The sequence below is a fragment of the Parasteatoda tepidariorum genome, chromosome 4 (assembly GCF_982258835.1).
Source record: "Parasteatoda tepidariorum strain Cologne lab strain chromosome 4, Ptep-v5.0, whole genome shotgun sequence".
Lineage (NCBI taxonomy): Eukaryota > Metazoa > Arthropoda > Arachnida > Araneae > Theridiidae > Parasteatoda > Parasteatoda tepidariorum.
The window spans coordinates 56444073-56470957 of record NC_141758.1 but is presented as its reverse complement, the minus strand read 5'-3'; the positions used below and the strand labels follow the sequence as shown (position 1 = coordinate 56470957).

The 26885-nt window shown below is 28.4% G+C and overlaps 1 protein-coding gene across 1 annotated transcript; it reads left to right on the top strand.

Annotated features, from left to right (window-relative positions):
• On the top strand, positions 1-26885 carry LOC107440652 (pyruvate dehydrogenase phosphatase regulatory subunit, mitochondrial). The gene is made up of 18 exons (XM_016053626.5): positions 1-483; positions 1893-2023; positions 2207-2288; positions 2918-2999; positions 4648-4729; positions 6182-6306; positions 6418-6532; positions 7416-7568; positions 8133-8257; positions 10746-10938; positions 13094-13249; positions 14399-14547; positions 17471-17619; positions 18891-19098; positions 20877-20966; positions 23205-23384; positions 23928-24125; positions 26511-26885. The coding sequence occupies exons 1-18, from the start codon at positions 215-217 to the stop codon at positions 26715-26717; spliced, it is 2694 nt and encodes an 897-aa protein (XP_015909112.1). The 5' UTR covers positions 1-214; the 3' UTR covers positions 26718-26885.

The window sequence follows — 26885 nt, the reverse complement described above, 5'->3', positions numbered from 1 at the left end:
GCGTATCATCATTTGTTTATTTATTTTTAAATCGAAACTTCTTAGATTAAAAGTATTAGTGAATTTTAAATTTGCGTAGTCAATGCTTTCAAATATATTATGTTGTCTCAAATCGCTGCATTAATTCAGTCATTTGCTTTTGATGCCTTTTGGGTTTTTTAGATATCATATATATATATTTTATTATTCAGTGTTCTTTTAATTTACCTATATCATGAGTTTGTACTCCGTTCGAATGTCCAAGCATTTGTTAAATTACCATAAGTATATTGTGTTGAAGAATTATGGTTTAAAGAACATTAGTAATTCGAAAAGTTCATGGTCCATTTTACCTGAAGTGAATGTTGATGACTTCTGCTCTAATGACATCCCAAAAGAAGCACAGGTTGTTATTTGTGGCGGAGGGGTTGTTGGATGTTCTGTTGCGTACCATCTAGCCAAAGATTATGGCTGGAAAGATGTGGTGCTTCTAGAACAGGGATTGTAAGTTTGATAACTAAAATTTCGTATTGAGATGTTTGTTGCTTAAAATATGGATAGTAGAGATGAGTTAAGAGATATTTTCACATCGGACGAGTTAGTGCCAACTACCATCAAAATTTTTTTTTCCGTATCGCGATCTGCGGCAGAATAATCGCCAAGTCTGGAAACTTTCGGGCAGTGGCCGTGAGAAACTAAAAAAAAAAAAAAAAAAACACCACAGAAGGGGACTAACTCGAAAGGTATAACTCATAGCCACCCCCGGGCAAACATCTACATATTTTTTTGAAAAAACCTTTGCAAATTTAAAATCTATTTGTCACCTTGGCGATTGTAGTTGGCGCGACAGATCACAATATGGAAATATCTCCGAGGGTGGAATATATATTGTGAAAGTAATGGTTTTCCTTGGGATGGCTGTTGGTTATTTCCTTCAAGATGGTCCCCTGTTCCGTGATGTTTCTTTTACTTTCTCGCGTGTCACTGCCCGATTGTTGTCAAAATAAAATTATTATTTAGTAATTTTGTGTACAAGAAGGACATAACTAAATAGTCATATATGAACAAACTCTTATGTTATTTAAAAAAACTTTTTTGCATACATAGGTCCTTTGATGAGGACCGATGTGTTGATGTAAACAGGCTTCGGGATATTACTGTATCATGATTTGTCGCGCCAACTACAATCGCCAAGGTACCAAATAGATTTTAAACTAGCTAATTTTTTTTTAAAAATATGTAGTTGTTTGTCCGGAGTGTCTAAGAGTTTGTTCGAGTTTAGTCCCTTTTTGTAGTATTTATTTTTTTTAGTTTCTTGCGGGCCGCTGCGCCCGCAAGGGGTAAGGTTTCTGTATCGTGATCTGTGGCAGAATAATCGCCAAGTCTGGACAACTTCCAAACAGAGGACCACGAGGAACTAAAAAAAATTTTAAAAACATCACAGAAAGAGATAAATTTGAAATGTATAACATGTAGCAACCCCACGGCAAACAGCTGCATGCTTTTTTTATTTTTGAAGAAAAATTGCAAGTTTAAAATCTATTTGGCACCTTGGCACTCTATTTAGTAGTTGGCGCAACAAATCATGATATGGAAGTATCCCCCCGAAGTTGCCAAGGTAAGTTGACTAATCATCAGACTTATATATCAAGTATGCTAGTATACCAGTTATTAGTATTGAAAATTCTGAAAAAATGAGACCGCCATACTGTAAAGGGCTACACTTTTCAAAACTAATAACTGAATTCCAAACTTTAGCTTTTTAAGGCTAGCGATCTCAGAGATAACATGGGTTTTATTTATTGAGAATAATATTTCTTCATAGAATAGTACAATAAAAACTTTTATGAATATAATAAAACTTAACAAATATTATTTATGCAACTTTCCTTATAATCTTTATTTTTCTTAAGGTTAACTGGTGGAACTGCAAAATTTGGTGCTGGGCTACTAGGACAGATTAAGCCAACTGCTATTGAAACTAGGTTATGCCAATACAGTATTGATCTTTATAAATCACTCGCTTCAGAAGGACTTAAAACTGGTTTGTTTTATTTTTCTTCTTATTCAAATTTTATGATGGCTAAAGTTTTTTTTTTTTTTTTTTAAAAAAACTATGCACACAATTGTTGATTTCATTCAGATAACTTTTTTTTTCTTACTTTTCATAATTAATATGCAGTTCTTTGGCATCATGTGTTTTAGAGAAAACAACTAATACTTACAGGTTTCAAAAGCTGTGGAAGTTTATCTTTGGCTAGAACAGCTGATCGTATGATTTATTTTCGTCACATTGCTGCATCTGCTGTGTGAGTAACACTTTTTTTGTGTGTAGTGTTATTAAATTTGCAATGTACAGTGTAACTAATATGAATAAAATATACGGAAAAGGTTCACTAAATGCTTGAAGCGACTATTTTCAAAATATAAGGTGCAGCTATTAATTTCCTGGAGTAATCTAATTACTCTTGAAAATGTTATCTGAATTACATTACTTATTTAATAATTTTGTGCCCTTAGCAAATGTTTTGGTTTAAAGTTTATGGAGAAGAATTATTCAACATAATCTTCTTACAGAGCCAAAAACTCATTTTTAGCTGAAAATGAAATTTTTTTTTTTTGAAAAAAAAAAAAAAAAAAAAAAAAAAAACGAGAATGAAAGTAATACTTATAATTATAATACTTATAATTATTTATAAAAAAAATTTTTTTCAATAAATTTTGATATTTTAGCATTAAAATTTCAAAGTGTTGTTCAGAACAAATATGTTCAAAAATTAGTTAAATATTAAAGAGAAAAACTTATAGGTATCTCAAAAGCATAATTTATGTACTAATAAAAATTTATTTCCATTTTTTTTTTTTGCAGAATCACACATTTGTACATTCTAAATTTTTATATTTTTTGTTAATAGATATATATATGATGTATTTTTAGAGCTCGAAATATTGAGTGCCATTTGTTGACTCCAGAGGAAGCTCAAAAACATTGTCCGATAATAAGTACTGAAATGCTTAAGGTAAAGTGCATGTTTTTAAAAGTTTTAACTGCGTATTATTCACATTATATAAATTTATTTTTGTACCCAGCTTTCATTAAAAGAGCCTTCCAAAGAGCACCTCACTTTTAAATTAAGTATCACTGAAAATCTCTGTTGGTCATAGTTTCTAAGAAAGAATATAATTAAATTAACACAGGGAGCTAAATAAATTTGTTTTCTGATATATATTTATAGAACCTATCAATTCTGCAAAATATTAAACATACCTTACTGTTTCTGCCCAATATACTGTTTAAAATATTAAAAATACTATAAAAATTGAATTCTGAAAAAAAAATACTAAAAAAAAATACTACCTGATCTTAATACATCGTTAGGTGGTGTGTTATAATTACTTATAAAAAAATATTTCTGAGACTTTTCCAAGGGACAAAAAAATATTAACATTAGGTTTTTCAAACTTTTATTTGGACTTAAAGTTTTAATATGTTTGTTATGATTTATTTTGAGGTGGACATGAAAGCCATTGCTGATTGCCATTGTGGTAAATTGTGTTCATATGACAACAAAATAAATGCTAAAATTTGCCAATTAATATATTTTTTTTTGCTAATGTTTTTTTTATTTATTAAGCAGCTGAAGTGCTAAAATTAGCCCAAAGCTAGTGAGAACACTGCTTTAACTTTTGAAAATTATTAATTATAAATTAGGAATTACTAACTGTGCTAGAACTTTTAAAAACCAACTCAATAGTTTTTGTAAAATGTTTATGTAAGGTTTTTATCCTACTTATATCATTCGTGATGTTTCTGTTAAGTTATGTAAGGAAAATTTCATATTATAAAGTTTAAAAAATTATGAAATGCAAATGTGTTTAATTAATTTTTTTCTTGTCAATTTAAATGCAAAAAAAAGTTAAAGTAAAAAGGTGCAACGGTACATTAATGTGTGGTGGAATTATTTAAATAGTGTAAGGAAAAAATTCGGTTAAATTATATAAGGAAAATTCATATTTGAATTTAAAAAATGATGAGATGCAAATGTTTTTAATTTATTATTATTTTTTTGTCTATTTGAATACAAAAATGTTTATGTAAAACAATGAAATTAGTAGGTGCAATTGTGCATAAGTATGCGGGAGGATTAGATTTTTTGTTCTTGAAACTCTGTATAATATTCTTGCATGTAAGCAACTCTTCATATCTCTTTTATTGCATTTAAAATAAAAATGATTTTCAGTTTTTGCTTTGTGTTTAAAAGCCGATCAAAATGAATGCTTTTATGAAGTAATGCTTGGTACTTGTTATATTTTAGAAAATACTTTTTTATCTAGAAACTGTTAATAGCTTTTTTATCTAATTTATATTTTTTATGTATGCAAATAAAGGTATTCTCTATTGGTAAAATTAGAGCTGTATAAATTTAATGGATTAAAAAGAAATTATATAAACATTTTAAATTTCATGTAATAAGAACAGATTAGACTAGATGTAATAAGAATGGACTGAACTAGATAATAAACTAGAGCAACTTTATAAACACACACTATATTAATATTATTATATTTCATTAATTTTGTGTGTGTATATTTTTCATTATTTATGTTAATTCATCTTTTCTATGCTTTTGAATCTACAAATTCTTGTGCAATTCTATATTTTTCTAGGGTGCTTTGTGGATTCCTGGTGATGGAGTTGGTGACCCTTATGAAGCCATGTTGACGCTAGCCTCGGAAGCTGCTCGTCGAGGTTGTATATTTGCAAAAGACTTATTGTTAAAAATCAGCATATTCTATCAATTTTGCAATTATGATTACTTAAATTAAAAAAGTGTCCTGCAGTGGACTGATGGTTAAGATACGGTTCCCAGTAGAGCAACAAAGTCAAGCATCACTGGCTGCAGCCAGCGAGCAAGTGGCTCACCACTTTAATTAGCCTGCTTAGGGACTGAGAGTGCATGTTCTTGGTCTTCATTAAACTGTTCTACAGTAAAATGCTCGACTTTGTGTGCTGGTCCAGCATTTTACTGTAGAACAGTTAAGGATGTATTGAAAAAATTCATTATCAGGTCAAAGCATGTGAGCCATCCTCCTCTTAAGAGAATTGAAATTGTCATTGTGCTTTTTCGGATCATTCTGGAAATGTTCCCTGGCCGTTGCCAATAGCCCATTCTGCAGCTCTAAGTGTGACGCAAATTAAGTACTACCTCTATTACAAAATTTTTTTTTTAAGTTTTTAAGGAAGGGTATTTATTTGAAAAATAAAAAAAGTCATTTTTTTTGTATAATTTTTATCATTGCAATGTTCCGAGTTCCTTTATTAAGAAGTATTATAAATGAAATTTTTTTTTCACTTGATTGTTTCTTATGATCTGTCTTTTCATATTTATTAATTCAGTTTGGTTTAACCATTAGGACTAACACTTCTGTTAAAAGGAATGTTTTGTTATTTTTAAAAAGCACTCAATTTTCGGATTTTATAGGTAAAAATAGTTTAATAATCAATGTTATGTTTATAATATGGATAAATGTAAAGGTTCTAATTCAGGATGTAAGAAGATTCAAATCTTTCAATATTTAGTTTTTATATAAAAGAAAATCTCCTTGACCAATGCATGTTTGACCAATTGTAGTTTATGAATTTTTTGAAAAGTTTAATATTCTAGTAAGTTATATACAGTATAAAAATAATAAATATAATTCTTCGTTAGATAATGTTGGTAACCTGCTATAGTTTAATTATATAAAAGTGTGCAAAACTTGAAGTATTTAATTCAAAAATATTTTAAAATTTCTTTCTCTATTTATGTTAAATATTAATATCTTAAAATATGTTAATGTTGTTAATATCTAAAATGTATTTAAATATTGTAAGGATGAAGAAAAAAAAAATTTCTGTTAATTCTTATCAGAAGTTTATTGATAAACACTTCTGTACTTCATTTGTTATAACTTATGTTTACTTTTGTTAAAAATTTAAGGCTAAAGTATTTTTGTAGGAATGTCTTGTTTAAAAAAAAAATCTCTAAATGTTTAACTCAGAATTTTATGCATTCAACCTGATTGCGTTCCTGCATTGAAAAATTAGAACATGGTCAGGAAAATTTCATGTGCATATACCTAGATGCATTGAGGGTTAAACATGTAGTATTACTCATTTAAATAATGTTTTCATGTTATAGATATCTTATTTCATTAACAGGAGTCTCAATTATTGAAAATTGCTCTGTTTTAAAAGTCATAACTGATGATAAACATCAAATAAAGGCTGTAGAAACCAATAAAGGGCTTATAAATTGTGAAATTTTTGTGAACAGTGCAGGACATGTAAGTCAGAAATTTGTTCCGGAATGTGTTATCTATATTTAAACATTAGGATCTCTTACCCCAAAGTTTATTTCTCTCATATTTTAATACATTGTTTATCTTTTATTCTAGTGGGCCAATCATATTGGGCGCCTGAGTTATCCAAGAGTAAAAGTGCCCTTGTATCCATGTGAGCATCATTATCTTCGCACTATGCCTGTGGATGGTATTGATCCCATGATGCCCGGTGTGTAGCCGTATTATTTTTTTTATCAGTTTTTTCGCTATTTTTTTAAAAAATTTTTCAATGTCATATAATTATATCTCAATTTTCACTATATCGTAAAACGATAACTGTCACCTTACTGTTTTGTGCATTCTCATTGGACAGAAAATTTTATGATAAGATTATTAAATTACAAAGATCATCTAGAAATCTTTCGCTGTCATGTAATTAGATAAAATTAATAAATGATTCATTGGTATAGTCCTGTAAATAATTTATTTATTTCCATTTAACATTATTTACTTTTAATATTTGTCGTCCTTTCTTACGATAATTCTTTGTTATTATTTTGATTTTGATTATTTTTCGAAATTAAAGTTTAAGAAATAAAAGTTTTGTTTCTTTATTACATTATAAATTAATCATATGATATTACCTTATTATGCAAGATTTTGTGATAAATATGTTTAGTTATTGTTTTTTTTTTGTTAATTTTTAAACCCTAAATAAGTTATATTTCCTTTAAATGAGCAATATTAATTTTTATTATAAATTTTCTGTAACACTGTGTTCAGTCATATGCATGATATTAAAATAATGACTAAAAATGAGTTTTTATAATTCTAAAGCAATCATAGTTATTGTCAAAAAATAATATTTTTGGATTTAGGATTTATTTAAGAATGAAGTTGCCATAAAAACTGAACAAAAGTACAATAGATTTAATTGAATCATAAACTCATTCTCTGGAATCACCTCTGTGAGGATCTTTTTATTGAATAATTTTTAATTTTGATGAAATTATGTATTGTCATTTTTTTTTCTCGGAGAAAATTTTAAAATTGTTGAATTAAATTGTCTTTTGCTTATGCTTGTTTGCATTATTTTGTAAAAACTTTCCTAGTGATCCGAGATTATGATGGATATTTTTATATAAGAGAAAAAGATGGCTGTTATTTAGCTGGAGGTTTTGAACCAATATCTAAACCTTTAGATCTCAAAGAAATGGAGTCCCCTACTGCTTTTAAATCTCTGCCAGAAGATTGGGACCAATTTTGTAAGTTTTGTTTGACTACTCTATTTTAAAGCAGTTTAAATTTAGAGAAGATCTTTTTCCTAAATATTATTACTATAATATGGCTGGTTATGCTTAGAATATTTTGTACTTACTTCCGTTTTTTCATATTGCTTCAAAAGTATGATTGTAATTTTTGTAAGCAGTAGTTAATAAATTAGCAATTATTTCTGTAATGATTTAAATGCTTATCAGGTGTTTGCATGTTTCTAAAAGTTATTTCAAAAAGTTACTTACTTACTAAAAGTTACCTATTTACAACCATTGTAAAAACCGGTCATCGACATTTTTAAATAACAATAATTAGGATTATACAATTACATTCACAATCATTATAAAATCATTTATACATATAAAATATGCCAAATATTTTTTGAAATGTAAATGATTTTTATAATAAAACTTATTGGTTTATGTTTAACTTTTTATTAAAATAAATAAATCATATTATTAATTTTCTATCACATCACAAATAAACTTTGATATATATTAAATGAAATGAGCCAGTTAGCACTGTTTAATAGTTGTTATTTTCATTATTTTCAGATACACTTTTAGAGCAAATGCTATTTAGAATACCTTCTCTAGGAAAAGTCACAGTTGATAATTTGTGTAATGCTCCTGAAAGCTTCTCTCCTGACTGTAAGCTACTGTTAGGTGAGGCACCTGAGGTACATATCATCCTTACTGTTTCAAACATTTCTTCAATTTCGGTTTTTAAATGTTTAAAAATGTATGGAATATCTTACAAAAATGTTCTAAGTTCATAAATAATTGTTAAAAGAATTAAATATTCTTCAAAGCAGGGGCGAATAGATTTTATTTAGTCTGTTTAAGTTTATTTGTTAGTTTATCTATTTTTAACAAACATTCATTGGTATTGTTATTAAGCAGTGGGTAAAAAAAAGGTGGATGTTTATTTCTTTGTTTTAGTTAATATCCTGTTTTCATTGACTAGCTTTGGTATTCTCAAGTTTTTTTTAATTTGCAACTCTTTTACAAGATTTAAAACTGTCATATGGCCCTCAGTTATATAATATTGGTCTGCAGTATAGTATATATTACATACTATATATATGTTTCATGTATATAAGACTATGAAACAGAAGCCATGCTGAAAATATAAACATAGTTAATGCAAGCACTATTTATAGTCTATTGAAATATTTAAATTGTAATTAATAAGAAGGTACTAATGATAATACTCTAAATACTAATGATACAAGCGAAAATATGAGTATAAATTGGCCGATGGGTGAATTTACTACTCATTAGTTAACTCTTCAAATCCTGTATTAAAGTAGCTACTCTCATTTCTTTTCTGATATTTATATATTTTCAAGCAATATTTGCTCTTTAAAATTTAATTTTGCATATGCATCACTTACTGTAGCTCTTTCACTTTGGGTACTAATCTTATATATCCAAAACTCCACCAACTTTAAGATGTTTTTTTTTCTTCAACAGACTTTTATTAAGGTTTATCACTAATTTTGAAATCATTAACATTTCATGGCACCCTTAGTCTCATTCAAATGTGCCGCTTTTTTTGAAAGCCACTGGAACTAACTAGTTTCTCTTAGTACTGTGAGCTAAAAGTTTCCTAAGAGAATTACACTTTGATTCTGTCAAGAAAGTTGGTGCTTGCAAAAATAATATTAATAATCAAACAAATAAATATTGAACCTATGAGTAATGAGTTTGTATCACAGAAATAATTAAAAAGTTGTTGTTGTTACTTATCCCCTTGGTCTAGAGCCCTAGACCAAGTCCAGAAGATCATGTCGCATCAGCAAGTCATAGACAATCTCTCCATCACTAATCAGCTGCCTCACAGAGGCACCAATGCAATCCAAAAGATGAGATGGAGAAGCGATGGCCGATCAATGACAGGAGGCATAAGTCTTTTCTTTCGCTCTGAAGGTCAAACATTTAATATGGCCGGTCCTAAGTCTTGAGAAAGCTGTTTGAGCAAATCTAGGACAAGTGCACTGCAAGGATGATCCGGGGCATTTGGCGTCATACCAATCATGATCTGGTGGGTGCTTCCACGCTGAATTTACAACTAAAAAGTAGTTTAACACAACCATTATAATAATTTTGCCATTATAATAATTTAAATAATTTAACACAACCATTATAATAATTTACCGCCATTATAATAATTTTCTTATCTAAATTTTAATATTTTAAAAAGCTGTTGTTTATGAGAAAAGTTTAAATAATTTTGGTTTATGCTCATTAGTTTTCAAAATTTTAATTTGATAGCAGCATTTTCTAAGATAAATTTATGCGATAAAACCTTAATTATTTGAAATTATTGGGATTGAGCCTACTTTAGATGATCAAAATCTTTAGATTATAGAGGCTCATCTTTAGAATCATTCACTCTTGTAAATAAATCCTAACCATCAAGTTAATTATGTATAATGAGACATATTTATTTTCAGCAGAAAGGAGGTTATGATTGTCAAACTAAACATTATGAGTAAACAGATTAAACAATGAAAAGATACAAATATCAGATTCTTTAAGCCAAACCCAAGCCTATTTTGTTTGTGTTTACCTATATTGCACAGCAATAAATATATGTTGTCTTTTTAAATTATAAAATATATATTATTATTTTATAAATTGTATCAAGTATTGTCGCGTAAAACAGCCCTTATTCATTAATAAGAACAGTGGTGCAGTTGTAAATTATTTTTTATTGAAAAGTTACTATGCTACTATTTTAGCCACAGGGGCTCAAAGGATAGAGTGTTCTTCTCTTCTAGGTGGTTTGAATACTAGCGGTGGTTGGTTGACACAAATTCTGCTCCTTACTCGCACTGACCACAGAGCTGCTGTAAAATATCCTCAGTGGTAGATGGATCATGGGTTAGAATCCCCTTGCCCTTGAGCTAACTATGGGAAATTTTAATGGTTTTCCTTTCCATGTATCACAAATGTGAGTTAGTTCTGTCAAAAAGTCCGTCCCAATCCTTGATTCTGGAGTTTCCTTGTCTTCTGGGTTAGGTTCAGGATAACAAGACCACGGAGACGTGAACTCAGAATTGAGTCAGTCATATAAAACTAGAAACGAATGCTTCCATTCTGTAAAAGAACTTTGATTTAGTTGCTTCATTTTAAATAAAATGAAAATAGTTTGTGTTTTAGGTGAAGAACTATTTCGTGGCCACTGGCATGAAAGCGACTGGAATGGAAGCTGCTGGCGGTGTTGGTAAAATAACTGCAGAATGGATTGTGAATAGTGAACCAAAAAGAAATCTTTGGGATGTGGATATTAGAAGGTTTTTGGGACTTCACAACAATCGTTTGTTTTTGAGGGATAGAATGGTTGAAGTACCTGGTAATTTATTTTTGGTTTATGTTAATAATTTACTGACTGTGTACCCATTCTTCATACAAAGTGAAATGAGTTATTGTTAGGGCTGCATGTTTGTCGCGGCGTGAATTTCCGCATTGATTTCCGCTAAATTGTCATCTTTTTTCCTAAAATCCGCAAATTTCTCAATATGTCTTGACTTGCGCGAAAATTGCTTAAATTTTGATTTTCTTTTCATTTTTTATTTATTACTTTTTATTAAACAGAATTTTTTATCTTCCTGAACCTTAAATTGAACATGTAAAATTGATTAGATATTTAGGGGAGTGAATCAATAGCAAAATGACATGAAAATAGTTCAGAGATAAGAGATAATCACAATCTTGTCAACTAAGGTGGTCTTTCTACACTTAGGGAGGGCAATTACCTTCCTGAAGTCAGTAAGAGTACAAAAGAAATTGGAATCACAAAGGAAGGAAAATATTATAAATCAAATCTTTGACAGAAAAATTGTTATACATGCTATTGCACTGGGCAATGAAATCTCTACTGCCTTTCTACATATCCAGTTAATTTTTCCTAGGCAGCTTCTTGTGATTTCTTAAATATGGATCAGTTTCTTAGATAAAGGGGGGGGACTAGTAGTTAGTAGGGTCTTCTAACTAGTAGTTTGAATGTAGAATGTTTGAGTTTTCACAGCAATTACTTCTTACAAAGCAACGGTCAAGGAATTGCGCGTTGGTGAAGGAAAATTGATCGAGTTTCGGAAATTAAAGACCGAACGCTCCAAAATTATCAAAAGTGGCGTTGATGCAGAAAGATCGTTTTCTAAGTATAAAAATGTATTAAGTGATGAAGGACGAAGGATAAATGAGAATAATCTGACAATGTACAATACTTTGTACCAAAATTCTGTTCATTTAAATAAAAATATTAATATTGCTTGAAATTCAAAGAAATACTTTTGTTGTGTATTTTTAAGCTTTTTTTATTATTTGCGCAATTTCTGTCTGCATCATTTATATAATAAATTTTTTTATGTTTAGAATTTGTGTAATTTTCAAAATTTCCCGCGAATTTGGGGTCTTTTTTCCCGCGACAAACTTGCAGCCCTAGTTATTGTTAAATGACTTGATACTAATTAACACTACACAAGCATATACAAACTGAAAGCCATATACCCTCGTAACTAAATCAGTTGAAAGAATTCCAATTTCTTTTTATTATTATTTGTTGCCCTTCTTGGGGACTTTGTGTTATTAGATGCAGAAAAGTGTATTTTTTAAGTTCAATAGAATAAAGATCAACTTTGCTTAGTATTATTCGTCAGCAAAAGAAATATTGATTATTGACGATAGCCAACACATGTTAGTCTAGATTTACCACAATCAAATAATTTTCTTATTCATTTGCTGTTCTAATTCAGTGCATAACTTATATATTTTTTTTAAATTTCAGTTGCCATTAATTTTCTGTTATTTAGATTTATAAAAACACATTTCAAAAGTGTGATGATAAAAATAATAATTATGGATTTTTTAATAGTTTTGATGTTGCCACACTACATTAATTTTGCTTATACTTACTTGTCATTAATTGATAGATAAATGATTATACAAGAGCCTACAATAAACTCAAAAACCTTTTTTTATTAAATGGAGTTGTGAGCAAGTAAACATCTTTTAAATATTTTGAAAAACAAACATTGCCTACTGTTTAATTATTAATGTGTAATGCTAAACCAATAAAAAAAAGATATTTAGGGTAGGAGGCTCCCTAGTTTCTGAATCTTAACACTAACAGTTCCGAAGTTATAAAAGAGACATATAGGCGCACAAATTTTCTTTTTTTATGATAGATAATTTATTTATAACTATTTTCATAATAATGTTATTAACAGTTAAATAATTTGCAGGAAGAAAAGTTATAAAGACATTCATAAATGTCCTAATTTAACGAATATCTATGTTCAGCTTAAAGTATCAAATATTAATGCATTTACTAAGACTTTAAATAAAGTAGTTTTGTGTAGAAAAATAAATGTTTTGTAAACAGGTTTCTTTGTTTTCTTGTATGTTCTATGTATGCGTAAGTAGATTCATACTCTTTCCTATCATTCACCTCTTTATTCTTCAACTAATAATAACCTGACATATATTATATTTTTTCCTTTTTATAGGTGTTCATTATAAAGTGAAGTATCCTCATTCTGAATATATAACTGGTCGAAATGTAAGAATGTCACCTATTTATCCTCGTTTGAAAGCTGCTGGAGCTGTTTTTAGTCAGTCAATGGGATATGAAAGACCATGTTATTTCAATCCTGATATTATTGGTAATGTGTAAGGAGGACTTTTTTAAACTTATAAAACATTTTTTATAGATATTTTGAATCTTTCTTCGTTTTAATTGCAGAGGCAGTTAAAAATGAAATAATTTTGTCCTCATTTTTAGTATTTATACTCCCTTATGCGGATATAATTGTGTGAGCTGATGAAGAAATTATATCCTTTTTTTCCGGATTTTTTTTTAAATAATTTTTTTTCTTCATTATTCTGTAATTTTTTCCATGTTTTCTCTTTTTTTAAAACTTATTTTATGAGTTCTATGTACTTTCAGCTTATGCACAGTAAGTAAAACTTTTTGAATTTCTTAATATTCTTCGTTTTTTTCTTTTTATACTTTTTGTATTTATTTATTGGGCTATTCATATATATATATATACTAGTTATTCTTTCCAAGCATGCTTGGGAACTAAACACTGGGGGTTCCGCGTTTGGCTGACCACCTGACTGGAAAATCTGCTCTTGCACCCCAGAGCCCAAGGTCAAGAAAATTGAGATGGACACAGTAGGCCTGGGCCCTCTAGGGCTGTCGCGCTACTGAGTTTAGTTTTAGTTATTCTTTCTAAATTCAATTTCTCCATGCCGTAACTAATTACTGAGCATTTCCTACCTAAACTATTATCACATCATAGCTGTCATTTGTAACACATATTTTTTATTGGCAATTTGGCTACAAAGATATTAGGATAGTGGATTCTTTTTTAGTAATGATAATGTAATGTCTGAAACTAAATTTTGCTTAAGCTCTCTTGTAATATAGGACGAAATTAACAGTAGTTATTGGCCTTAAGACAGCTAAATGTAACAAAAGGATTGAAAAATTCTCTTTTTTTATTGAAAATGCCTTCCATGGGCATTTTATTTGTATATCTTTTAATAAACATGGAATTAATGTTTTATAATATTCTGAAAGTTACTGTATTTTACATGTTTTCCTTAAAATTATTTTTCATTTTAGATATAAACTTTGTAATGCTTGCCATATTTTGAGAAAATTTTCAATATAAGTGCTTTACATTATCGATCTCAACAATTTTTTCAACGTTTAATATTTTTAATGTTTTTAAAAAAATTGCCATTTTAAAGAGTGTTGATCTTCTTTCAGAAGTTTAATAATTTTATGTGCACGTATAATTTAGGTAAGGATGTTCCTGAACCAGATATCCAGTTGCGCCCTAATACGTTCTTTAAACCTCCCTGGTTTGATTTGCTGGAATCTGAGTACATGGCTTGTCGAAGGAAGGTAGCTTTGTTAGACTACTCATCTTTTGCTAAATTAGAAGTGTGGGTAAGTTTCTATAAATAATGGAACATTTTTAATTCTTTCTCTCTGTGTTTGTCTCACCTTGAGGAGAGAGTATCCCTGGGCAGAATGCTCAAAGTACATTTAATTCTTTCTTGCAAATATTACTATTTTTTCATACCATTATCTTTGTTTTTCTATTTGCATTTTTTTTGCATGCATTAAATGATTACAAAAATTTCACTTTTTACTTTCTGTCCAATACATTCTATGCAATTCCTTTACATTCTATGCAATATCTTTTTTAAACTGAAGTCTTGATGTATTTGAATGAAATTTCTATTTGCCAAAACCAAGACATAAAGGATTTAAGAGATGCTGATTATTGCTCACAAATACCTCACTTTATTAGCCTGACCCTGTTTTGAGTGTTTTGTCATTGTAATCTGATTGTTAAATATATATATTTTTTTACTAGTGCAAAAAAAATTTTTTTTACCCAAAAGTTTATTTTATGGTAGAAATTGTAAGAAAAATTGTACAAAAAGTCACATGAATTTTTTAAAATTTAATTTTAATCTATTACTTGGTAACCATTTGAACTTTTTCAACTATATAAATTTTCGAGAGATTAAACTTTTAGGTTTATAGGTTAGATTCCATTGTTTTTAAAAAATATTATTGTATCAAATGTTCAACTCCAAAAAATGCTTAACAAAGCTGTACAGGGATTGGACGAAATAATGAAACGCTTCTATGCTTACACATTTTTTTATCTTTCTCCAAAAATGCTTAGCGAATCATTTTATAAATTTAGGAATGTTTATTTTATGTGATTTCTCATATATATCAATGTTTAAAACTTTTAAAGGTTTGAGGGACGAACAATAAATTTCCAGCAGAAAAAAAGTGTTTTTAAACACCCTATGACAAAAAATGTAGCAATAAATTTGTAACTTGTCACAGTTATTTTGGTTATTATATTCAACAACTGCACAAAATTTCACAATCCTAGCTTAAATATTTATGTAGGTATGGACATTTTTATAAAAAAACAAATATTTTAATCTTGTATTTTTTTTGTTATAACTTAAAAACTATTCAATAAAGTTAAAAAAAATTTTTTGGAGCAATTTAAAATTAATTACAAAATTATTGCTTTAAAATGTGAGAAAAATTCGTGTAAACTGCGCAAGATATGAGTAATTAGAGTAGTTCTTTTATGCTGCACATGCACCAAAAAAATATGAAATATTTTTTCTTAATTTTTAGAGAATCATATTTGGCAACGTCCAACTTGACGATTTTAATTAAAAAAGTTTCAAGCAATTTTAGCAGTCTTTATACTTTTTTTTTAAAAGAAAGTTTAAAATGTTAAAGGGTTTTCCACAGAATTTTTTTAATATTATTAAACAAGATTTATTAAAAATGACAGCAGCTTTGTTGAGGATCATCCCTCATAAAAGTATCTTTACTTTTGCCTGTTTTCTTTCCTTATTAAATCACATTTTGGTGTATGAATGCTTATTGTAAGGTTGAATGTTTATTGTCATTTGTTATAAAATTTTGTCTTATGATACAAAATGATGTTTGTAGAAATCTCTTTATCATTATGAGCTTTCGTTTTACTTGTACAAAAACTATTTAGAAGAAAATTGCTTTAAACTTTTGAAATTTTTGAGATATTTAAATCGGATTTTTTTTCATTAGTTACCAAGTAGGATTCACTACAAAATTATTTTTAAAAAAATTTTAGAAATTAATTTTTTTCCACTCTTGTGCAGTATAAAAGAACTACTTTAATTACTTATATACTGCACAGTTTTCAGTATTTTTTTTTTCAAATTTTAAAGCAAAATATTTGTAATTAAGTTTAAATTTCTCTGAAAATTTTATTTAATTTTATAATTGTATTAAATATTTTTAAAGTTAACTTCAAAAGACGTAAGACAAAAAAAAAAAAATAATAATTTTTTTATAAAAATGTTCAAGCTAGGTTTATGAAATTTTGTGCACTATAATAACCTAATAACTGTCACCAATTACAAATCTATTGCTACATATTTTAGTTTAGGGTGTTTAAAAACATTACTCACCTTTTGTAATTTATAATCGGTCCCTCAAACCTTGAAAAGTTTTAATATTCATTGATATGCATGAGAAACCGCATGATCTTAATATATCTGAAGATATAAAATTATTCTTTTAGTATTTTTTGAGAAAGATGAGAAAATATATTAGTATAGAAGTGTTTCCATTATTTTGTCCACCCCCTGTATTTCCCATGAATAGAATAACTAGATACACTGTAAATTGAGATTGATTGAAATGTGACTGTATTTATTTATTGTTAATGTATAGATTGCAAATTATTGAACTTAATTCTTAGAATTGGTTTTAGAACTTCTCTGTTGCTGTATTATCTTTTAATATTTTAATCTTGGTTTTAAAGAAACTTAATCGAAGGTACTGTTGCCTCATTTCAATAATAATCAAAGAATGACTTGTCAGTTGATTTTATATTCTTCTACAGTTTAATTAAAAATATAAGTATTGTTATTGATAAATCAGTTTAGTAAATTTAGTGTTGTAAGACAAATATTTTCTAGTTTTATATCATTATTTTGTTTATTCTTTAAAAGAATATTGAATTAGAGAATATTGTTGAGTCCCATATATGCGATTGGTCTTTTCAATTTATTAAAAGAGTGTTTATTATGGCTATGGTAACTGTCTGATAATGAAAGAATAATTTCTATTGTTATTTTAAATAAATAGCCTGGTTATTTTAAATCCAAAAGATCTTTTAATAATAAACATATGTTTCTAAGAATCACTATGTTGAGTGTTTTTAGATTTTTCAAGGAAAAAAAAATACACAATATTTAATTTTTTTTCAGGATCAGAATCTAACTGAATAACAATATCATAGCAATATTGAAATAATAATGATATTTATTTCCTTTAGTCTCCTGGCAGAGAAGCTCTCGACTTTCTTCAATACTTGTGCTCTAACAATATTGATATTCCTAAAAATGCCATGGTTCATACAGGAATGCAAAATAAGTATGGTGGCTATGAGAATGATTGCAGTGTTGCTCGAATGGACTACAACAGGTAGACGTTATTTTTATTTTTTTTTATCTTGCTTATTTAAAATTTAATGTGCTTGCCAAGTTAAAATTATCTGGGAATATTTTATGTTATTTTGAACTTTTTCTGGTTTCTAAGTTATTTAAAAGCTTCGCTTTCTTCTAACTTTTAATATTTTTCTCGTGAAAAATCCATTATTTTCTGTAATATTTTTGCTATATAGCGAAAATACTCTATACAGGGTTCCCCGTAAATGTTGCGACGAACTTCTAAAGAAGTAGGGCACATCATTAGGATTAGGAGTTACCTGGAAAACTAAGACTGGAAGTGTTATCGTATGCCGTTAATGGAGCTTTACTCTTATGAACTGTTACATCATGTGCCTTTTAACATTGGGTTATTTTATTTATCTAAATTTTCGTAATTTTTTGTTTTCTATTAATTATTGTCGAAAACTGATTTCAAGTAGGTACAGTATTAACTGTTTTATTGTAATTTAATGATTTGGTGACTAACTGCATAAGCTCGCCTGATCATTAAATTACGATAAAATAATATTTCTGAGCCTAATTTAAGGGAACTCTCGAGAATGGAGCTTTCGCTTTCTAATGAGGTTCAAAGAAGCCACAATCTTCCAGTGTCTGGACAAATGCTTCAAGTCGATGAATTTGCTAAGCAATTTTATGAGTCTACTTTTGTGTGCTCAAATGGCTTGTTAGACAGATTTAAAAAGCAGATTAAAAAAATTTTAGGAAATATTGTCGGAGACTCGGGAAGTGTTTTCTTATCTGATGCTGAGGATTGGAAAAGAAATGTTTGGAATGATATCTCCCGTGACTATGAAGAGAAATACATATTCAACGTTGGTGATGGCACCAAACCAAACATTAAAATTTAAAAATGAAAAGTGCTCTGGTGGTAAACTTTCAAAAGTGCGACTCACCGTTCTGGTATGTACTAATATGAATGGATCTGAGAAGCACAAACGTTTGGTAATTGGCAAATTTCAAAGTTCGAAATGCTTCAAAAATGTTAAGAACATCCCGGTTTCATATAAAGCAAATCGTAAAGCATGGATGGCATCTAATCTATTTGAAGTTTAGAACCATTGGTTAAAATTGTTTGCGGAACGGATGTAGGGAACTCCTGGTTATAGTGAACCGAAATTTTGATCCCTTGAAGATTCACTTTAGTGGGGTTTGACTGTAGTTGAAAATTGCTTAAATCATAAATTTGAATTGATTTTATATTCAATGGGATATATTTAATTTAACAAAACTCCTTTTTTTCTGTAGGTTTATGATCATTTCCCCAACTATTCAACAAGCTCGCTGCCAAGCTTGGCTCAGGAGGAATCTTCCTCCTGACAGCCCAATATTAATCACCGACATAACATCTTTGTACACAGCCATTTGTATTATGGGTCCTTTGGCTCAAAGTGTCATGTCTGATGTATCAGACACATCTGTATCGTATAAAGATTTCCCTTTTTTTACCAGCAAGGTAAAAATCTACAGTTCCATGCACACTAATTTGACTTTGTTCAATTTATTGAAATTCAGTATGTATTCAGACTGATCTGTATTTATTTGTGTGTGTGTTTTTTTCCAACTGCTTCGACATTTAATTTATTTTTAAATCTGGTGAAGTATTCTTGAGTTACGTTTTCTTTTTTTTTAAATTCCTAATTCAAAACTATTATACAAATTTTAAAAAGTATTGTTTAAATAATTATTTTTGCACTAAAAATATATTTTAAATAATGACTTCTATTACATTATTTGATATATTTTTAGTTGTTTGTAGGTTAGTTTCCATTTAAATTTCAAAAATATAATATTAAATGCAAAAAAAAGGAGTACATGTTAAGTATTTGTTTTATTTTTTGAACATTAGGATCTGTAATTTTTTCAATCATATATCTTGCATTTTCCAATAATGTATGTATTGAAAAAAAGTCGTTTTTGCCAAACTCAAAAATAATAAAAAATGCTGGTTTTTTTTTCTTCAAATTTTAATTATGTTTCTTGTATTAAAATCCATCAAGTATACCATAGACATCTTGAAATTGTAAAAATTTTTGATTTTGGCTAAAAGAGTAGAGATATATTCCATTTTTGAAAATCTAAAAATGTTTGGAAAATCATTTCCCATACAATATTAAACAACCAATCTCTTAGAATTGTCCACAATAAGGAGCTAGTGTGGTTCAAAACAACTGAGTAAGACTTTTATTACAATTATTTCTTATTAAAACTTCGCTGCAATGTAGTTAAAATTATTTTGATTTGAATCAAACAAGAGTATAACTTCATATAAATGTACAAGAAAAAAAAAACTTTAACCATTTTCTGCTTCAAGTTTTTTTTCTTTGTTTTCTATAAATGAGTTTTTCTAAAATGAAAAATTGCTGCTATGAAAACATATGACTCAGAGTTTTGTTAAAATTTTCTTGGTAAACCAAACCTTGAAAAGTTCAGGGTTTATTTTTTTGGTGGAACACTGTAAGAACACTAAGTTGTGTCAATTTAATCAGAACAAGACAATAATAGTATTATTGCCTTGTTTCGGGTGTATTGTTATAATTGTCTTATGGTATTGTTATGCCATGCCTATTGTATTGTTATTATTGTTTTAATAATTTTTATATTTTTTATAACCTTTTTCTAATGGTGCATAGTGTGCAAAAGCCTATTATTCTTATACATTTGACGCACAGCGTGCAAAATAAAAAGCAGTCCACATTGAATAACTTTTGTTCTAATGATCGGATCTTCACGTTCTAGGACTCTATCTTAATGGTTCGAGGGGCTGACCTCAAATATGCTAATTAATTAGAGCAGACGATATTTTAAGCTACGAAATGAGACACAAAAACATACTTTCTCTGGATAAACACACCATTTTTTCGAGAGATTCAGATTTCTCAACCCCCTCCCCCTGAAAAAAGGGAGTTGTCTCGATCTGAGAAATATGGTTAAATAGTTTGGTTAGGTGAGCAGACCGAAGTGTGGACCCCTTAATGTTAATTTGACTCTTTGCGTATTTGACCATATCTCTCAACCTTTTTAAGTAAATTAAAAAAAAATTTGCTCACAATTATAAAATTCGTTTATCCAGGGATAATTCCATACCCTAGAATGTGAAGATTCGATTATTAGATTAAAAGTTATTTAGGAGTTCTTTGCTTTTTTTTTGCGCACTGTTAAAGTTAAAAGTTTAATTTTGTGCTAATTATTTTAATTATCATAATTCACAATTTCCTCTTTTTTTTAAAATAGGAAATGAATATAGGTCTTGCAAATAATATCAAAGTGTTTCATCAAACCCATACCGGAGAGTTAGGCTATGTTCTTTATATACCAAATGAAGTAAGACTTTAATGACTTTATACTAGTATTAAAATATAGAAACTTATGTCATGCAGTTTTATATTTATTGAATACTATTATTTTTTTTATTTATAGTAAAAACTTTTTATTGCATTTATTTTTTATTTGAATTATATACTAAAAATTGCTTTGTTCAAATACTTCATATAATATTTAATTTTATTATTAAAAAATGCACCTCCTTCTAAAAAGTTTAATTTCATCCTTAAAATCTATATTTTTAATACTAATGTAATGAAAATATGTTTTGATGTTGGAATTACTATTTGTTGAAGAAATTGGGTAATTTATGCATTTCCAATTGTTCATTATTTTCTTCCAGAGTGATGCAAACCAGCAATTATTAAGCATCATAAACTGCATAAATGAAGAATCAAATTATGATTAATCATAAAAATGTTTATTTTTTTATTATATATGGAGCTCTAAAGTAAAGTATAGTCTTCATTTTTATGTATGTATGAATTATTAAATATTAAAAAAAATTGAAAGTGGCTTAGATGGTGTGGCTGCTTGGCCAAGCCCTAAAATTTAAAGCTGTTGTATTAAATTAAAAGATAACCAATCATATTAATGATTTTTATTTACAGTTTAAATACGATAATAATTTAGTTTTAAAATTATAAGAAATATGTTATGCATATTTCATCATGACAAGTAAGTTGTAATCACTTTGTGTTAAGGAAATGTATCCAAATTATTAAAATAGGTAATTTTAATCGTGATTTTCATCACTTGATCATATACCTAGTAGAACCATCTTTTTTCTGTAACTTGATAGTCAATTTTTAAATGCAACCTAATATAAATGTATAAATTATATTTCTTAAAATAATCCAACTACTATCTAATATCCTTAAAACAGCAAATAATTTTTATTCATTCAATAATTCTAATTAGAAAAAATTTATAATTTTTTAAAAAAATCTCTCTTTTTTCTCACTTTGCCATAAAAATATTACTGAAAGCAGTTTTCGAAATATGATCCTGTTGTTGTTTCTTATCTCCAAAAGTCTGACGGCGTCAGACCAGGTCCATAAAACCGTTGACGAGTAAATAGTCGGAAACAAGGAGAGAAGTGCAAATAATATGATCATTCATATATTATCTACTAAATAGTCTTTTATGTATCAGAGTTTAGTTCAAAATTTATTCCCTAAATGGTTTTTATGTACTTGAAAAAAATCAATCAAGATTTTTTAAGTTTCATTTTTAACACCCTTTTTAAGAGTTTATACTCAATTTTTTATTTAATTAAATATTTCAGCTTTAATCATTTTTAATAGTTTATTAGCTACATTAGCTAAATTTTAAATTTAACCTTTTTAGCTAAATGTGTATCACAGTTTATTGGAAAGTACTTATATTATAAAACAATATCTTGTCGGCTTTAAATAATGGATGTTCATCTAAAAGATTAAACATTCTTAATTTATTTAAAATATTTTCATAAGTTTTTCAAAAAATCTTTTTTGGGGTCATACTCGCCAAAGATATTTTGTTGTTAAAACTGTAGAAATTATATAATTCCTATTTAAATTCTAATATTTTGAGTCCTGTAGTGGACTGATCGTAAAGACACGGTTCGCAGTAGAACACAGAAGTCAAGCATCACTGGCTGTGGTCAGTGAGTTGGTGACCACTTTGATCAGCCTGAATAGAGACCGAGAGTGTACGTATCGGTCCTCATTAAACTGTTCTACCGTAAAGTGCTAGACTTCGCGTGTAGGTCGTCGTACTGCTGAAGCGGGGGTGTCATTCCCTCTGCAGAGGATCAAAATTGCAATGGCATGCCTTCGGTTCATCCTCAGGGATGTTTCCCAGACAGTCGCCAATAGCTCATTGTGCAACTCTAGAGTGACGTAAATAAAGTACCTACCTACCTGTCTAATGTTTTGAAGAAAAAGGTTTTAATTTCATTTGTATGTTATGAAGTGAATTCTCTTATTGAATATTTTAGCTTACTTGAATCTTTATGCTAGTGAGAACATTTTTTTTTTGATAAAATATTCTTAATTTCCATTTTAGCTTCATGTGGTAAACTTTGTGCATATATTTATGCGTAAAAATGAAATACGGTTTAAGTTTTAATATCTTTTGGTAAAAACTGTAATAATTTTTTTTTTTCTCTTAAAAGATGTCAGATAATGTTTTAATAGATGTTTTTCATTAAAATCCAAAATGAAGAAATGTGTTCAATTTCATTTTTTTTTTCAGTATGCTCTTCATATATATGATGAACTGATGGAAAAAGGTGAAAAATATGGTATTCAGCATGTTGGTTATTACGCATCTAGATGTCTTCGGATAGAAAAATTCTTTGCATTCTGGGGTCAAGATCTTGACACTACAACTACCCCTTTTGAATGTGGACGAGTATACCGAGTCAATTTCGAAGTAAATATCAATTGTTTTCCGATAAAAAAAATCCTAACCTCCGATAGCTGTGGAAATGCAAAATTTTCTCTATTAACTGAGTTTTTTTGCTGTTATAGATAATTGAAAAAAATTTATTATTAACATTGTATATTTCATTTGTTACATTTTTTTGAACATAAAAAAAGAAGTTTTAATATAAAAATGTGTTAAGATTAACCGAGTTTATAAAAAATGAAGCATTTTCAGTTTAATTATCAAGCAAATTAGTTTTTAATTTCTAAAAATTGAAGATTTGTGTCCAAATTTAAAAAAGTAAGTAAAACTTCTTTCATGTTAAAAATTTAAATTTCAGCTCTGGCAGTTACATTTATTTCATGCTCTATAGGGAATAATAATAGATCCTGCCAAAAGCTTCTGAATGATCATTGGCATCAAAGACAGTTCCTTTCTTGCTTATTCCAATCAATGTTCTGTTCAATTCACTATGCTTTTACTAATATTGCTACAAATTACCATTTTTGAAAATCCCTTTAAGAAAGCTAAAGATTTCTTTATTTCTAGAAAGGTGACTTTATGGGAAAAGAAGCTTTGCTCAAACAAAAATCTGAAGGTATTAAGAGACGTTACATTCAGCTAGTTCTTGAAGATTATGATGTAGATGAAGATATTTGGCCATGGGGTGCTGAACCTATTTATGTTAATGGGAAGTGTGCAGGTTTGACTACTACTACAGGATATGGCTTTACCCTAAAAAAACAGGTATTGTTGTCGTTTAAGTTAAATCATATGTTGATATAGTGATCATTTGAAACTTTATAAGTTCGTGTGTTATAGCAGTGAACTGATTGATCTCCTGAAGAACACCGAAGTCAAGCTTCACTGACTGGGTCTAATGAGTGGGTGGGTAACCAGTTTGATCAGCCTGCGTAGGGACTGAGGATATAGGGTATTGGTCCTCGTTAAACTATTCTACTATAATGTGCTTGACTTTACGTGTAAGTTGTCAAGCTGCCAAATTGGGGGAGCCATTCCCTCTGCAGAGATTCTAAATTGTGATGGCATGCATTCGAATCATCTTCAAAGATGGTACTCAGACCGTTGCCAATAGCCCATTGTGTAGCTTTAGTGTGACGTAAATAAAGTACTACTACTACCATCTTCTGTAAAGTAAAAAATGCAGCTAATATTTTACATTTTAATTGAGGTTTAAGCTTTTACAATACATATGTGAAAAAGCTAAACATAAAAAACCTACCCTAGATAATTAACTTTTACTTATTCTTCCAGTTGTAGACTATGAATTAATAACATGCTTTTTTATGTTTCCTTTATTAATCTCAACAAATTAGCTTTGTTTAAGGGAAATTTTCGTCAATTCTTGTTAAAATATGGATAAATCGTAAAATTGCTTTTTTACAATGATGGAGAATATTAAACAGGGGTGATTGTATTTCAGGGATATCCCGGGTTTTTCGTATTATCCATCCAGGTCTAAAAATTAGAAGAAAGACATATGATTTTTCTGTGAATATTGCGAAATTTCTCGTTTCTCAAGACCATTGGTTCTTGGACTTTTGCTAATAAAAAACTTATGACGAAATTTTCACAAAATTACCTGTTATAAAATTCAAATTTTGAAAGTTTCACTAATTCCCGCTAACGAGACGCTTACATACATGTGATTCTTCTACCAATAGGCAAAAATCCATCAATTGATTCTTTTAGTTTGGCAGATTTTTGAATATTTGAAACTGCCCCAGAATCCGCTAATATCACGATTTCTATTCACACGGTTTGAATATCAAGCCTCAATATTGGCATTTACCTCATTTAAGTTGCAAGTTGCGATTTGTATTCACATGGTTTAAAAATTGTACATAGCGATTTGTATTCATGCTATTACAAAAATCCAACATTGCGATTCTTGTCAGAACTAAGATTTTTTTTAAATTAGTTACTATAAAAGTGTGATATTCATCATTGATCGGTAATTTAATTTATAAACTTTATTTAAAAAATTATGTTAAATACGAAACATGTATGGTATATAAATTGATATCTTGATATCAATTTTTTGCACATAAAATTTTTAGGGTTTTTCACAATCACCCCTGATTAAAATTTTACAATAACATCCCAACTTTGCAAAAGTCAGTAGTCTATTGCAGGAATGTTTTGTTATCTGGAGTTAATGTTATTCAATTATTGCTATTAAAATACATCTCCAAATTTAAAGCTAAAACCGTAACAGATTGTCCTCTTCCCAATAGTTTAAAAAAAAAAGCTTGAAATTGATACAAATTTTCTTGAGTCAAAAATTTTTGTCACTACTGAATTAATGTTCAAAAGACTTTTATGTAAAAATTTAAACAATGAATGTATTGTGGAGTGTTGAATCAATACCAATATACATAAAAGCTATATTTTTTTGTAGTTAAATACAATTACTTCATTGCAAATGTACAGAAGATGGACAAAATAATGGAAACTCTTCTATACTAATTCATATTTCTACAGAAATACTTAATGAATTATTTTATAACTTCAGAAGTGTTTAAGTCATGTGATTTCTCATACATATCAATAAAGTTTGAGGGATCGACCATAAATTACAAACGGAATATAATGTTTTTGTGCACCCTATGCTAAAAAATGTGGCAATCGACTTGTAACTTGTGACAGTTATTTTGGTTATTAAATGCAATAATTACTTAAAATTTCGTAAGCCTAGCTTAAATATTTATGGAAAAATGTGCATTTTTATGAAAAAACTAATTTTTTGTCTTATGTTTTTTTGCTATAACTTTAAAAATATTCCATAAAATTAAAACATTTTTTAAAGCAATTTAAAATTACAAAAGTTTTGCTTTAAAATTTGAGAAAATTTCGCTTAAAACCGCTCAAGATATGAGTAATTGAAGTAGTTCTTTTAAATTGCACATATGAAAGAACAATGAAAAAAAAATTTTTTTTTCTTAAATTTGTAGTGAATTGTATTTGGCAACTGATGAGAATAGTTCGATTTGAATAGCTTAAAAATTTAAAAAGTTTCAAGCAATTTTGAAAGCCCTTTTCGTACTTTTTAAAATAAAGCTCAAAATAATTAGGGGTTTTCTACAACTATATTTCTGCATGTTTTTGCAGGTGTGTTTGGGTTTCATTCAGAATCTTGATGAGAATGGCATACCCCAAGTAATTACAAATGATTTCATCCTTAAAAGTGACTTTGAAGTTGACATTTGTGGTACAAGGTATCCAGCAAAAGTAAATATTCACTCTCCAAACTTGTCTTCTGGATTTGAATATGTTATAGATTCTAATGGATATATTGCTACTCAGTTTAACACCTGATTTGAATTTGAATGAATTTTTGAAATGTTTTATATCTGTAAAAAAATATAGTGTACATAGTTATTAAAATTGAGAGATGTTTTATAAAAATGTCATCTTTAATTCAAGATTGCTACCAGTGCATTGTTATTTATTTCTCTAGAACTTATATAAATTTTAAAAAATCAG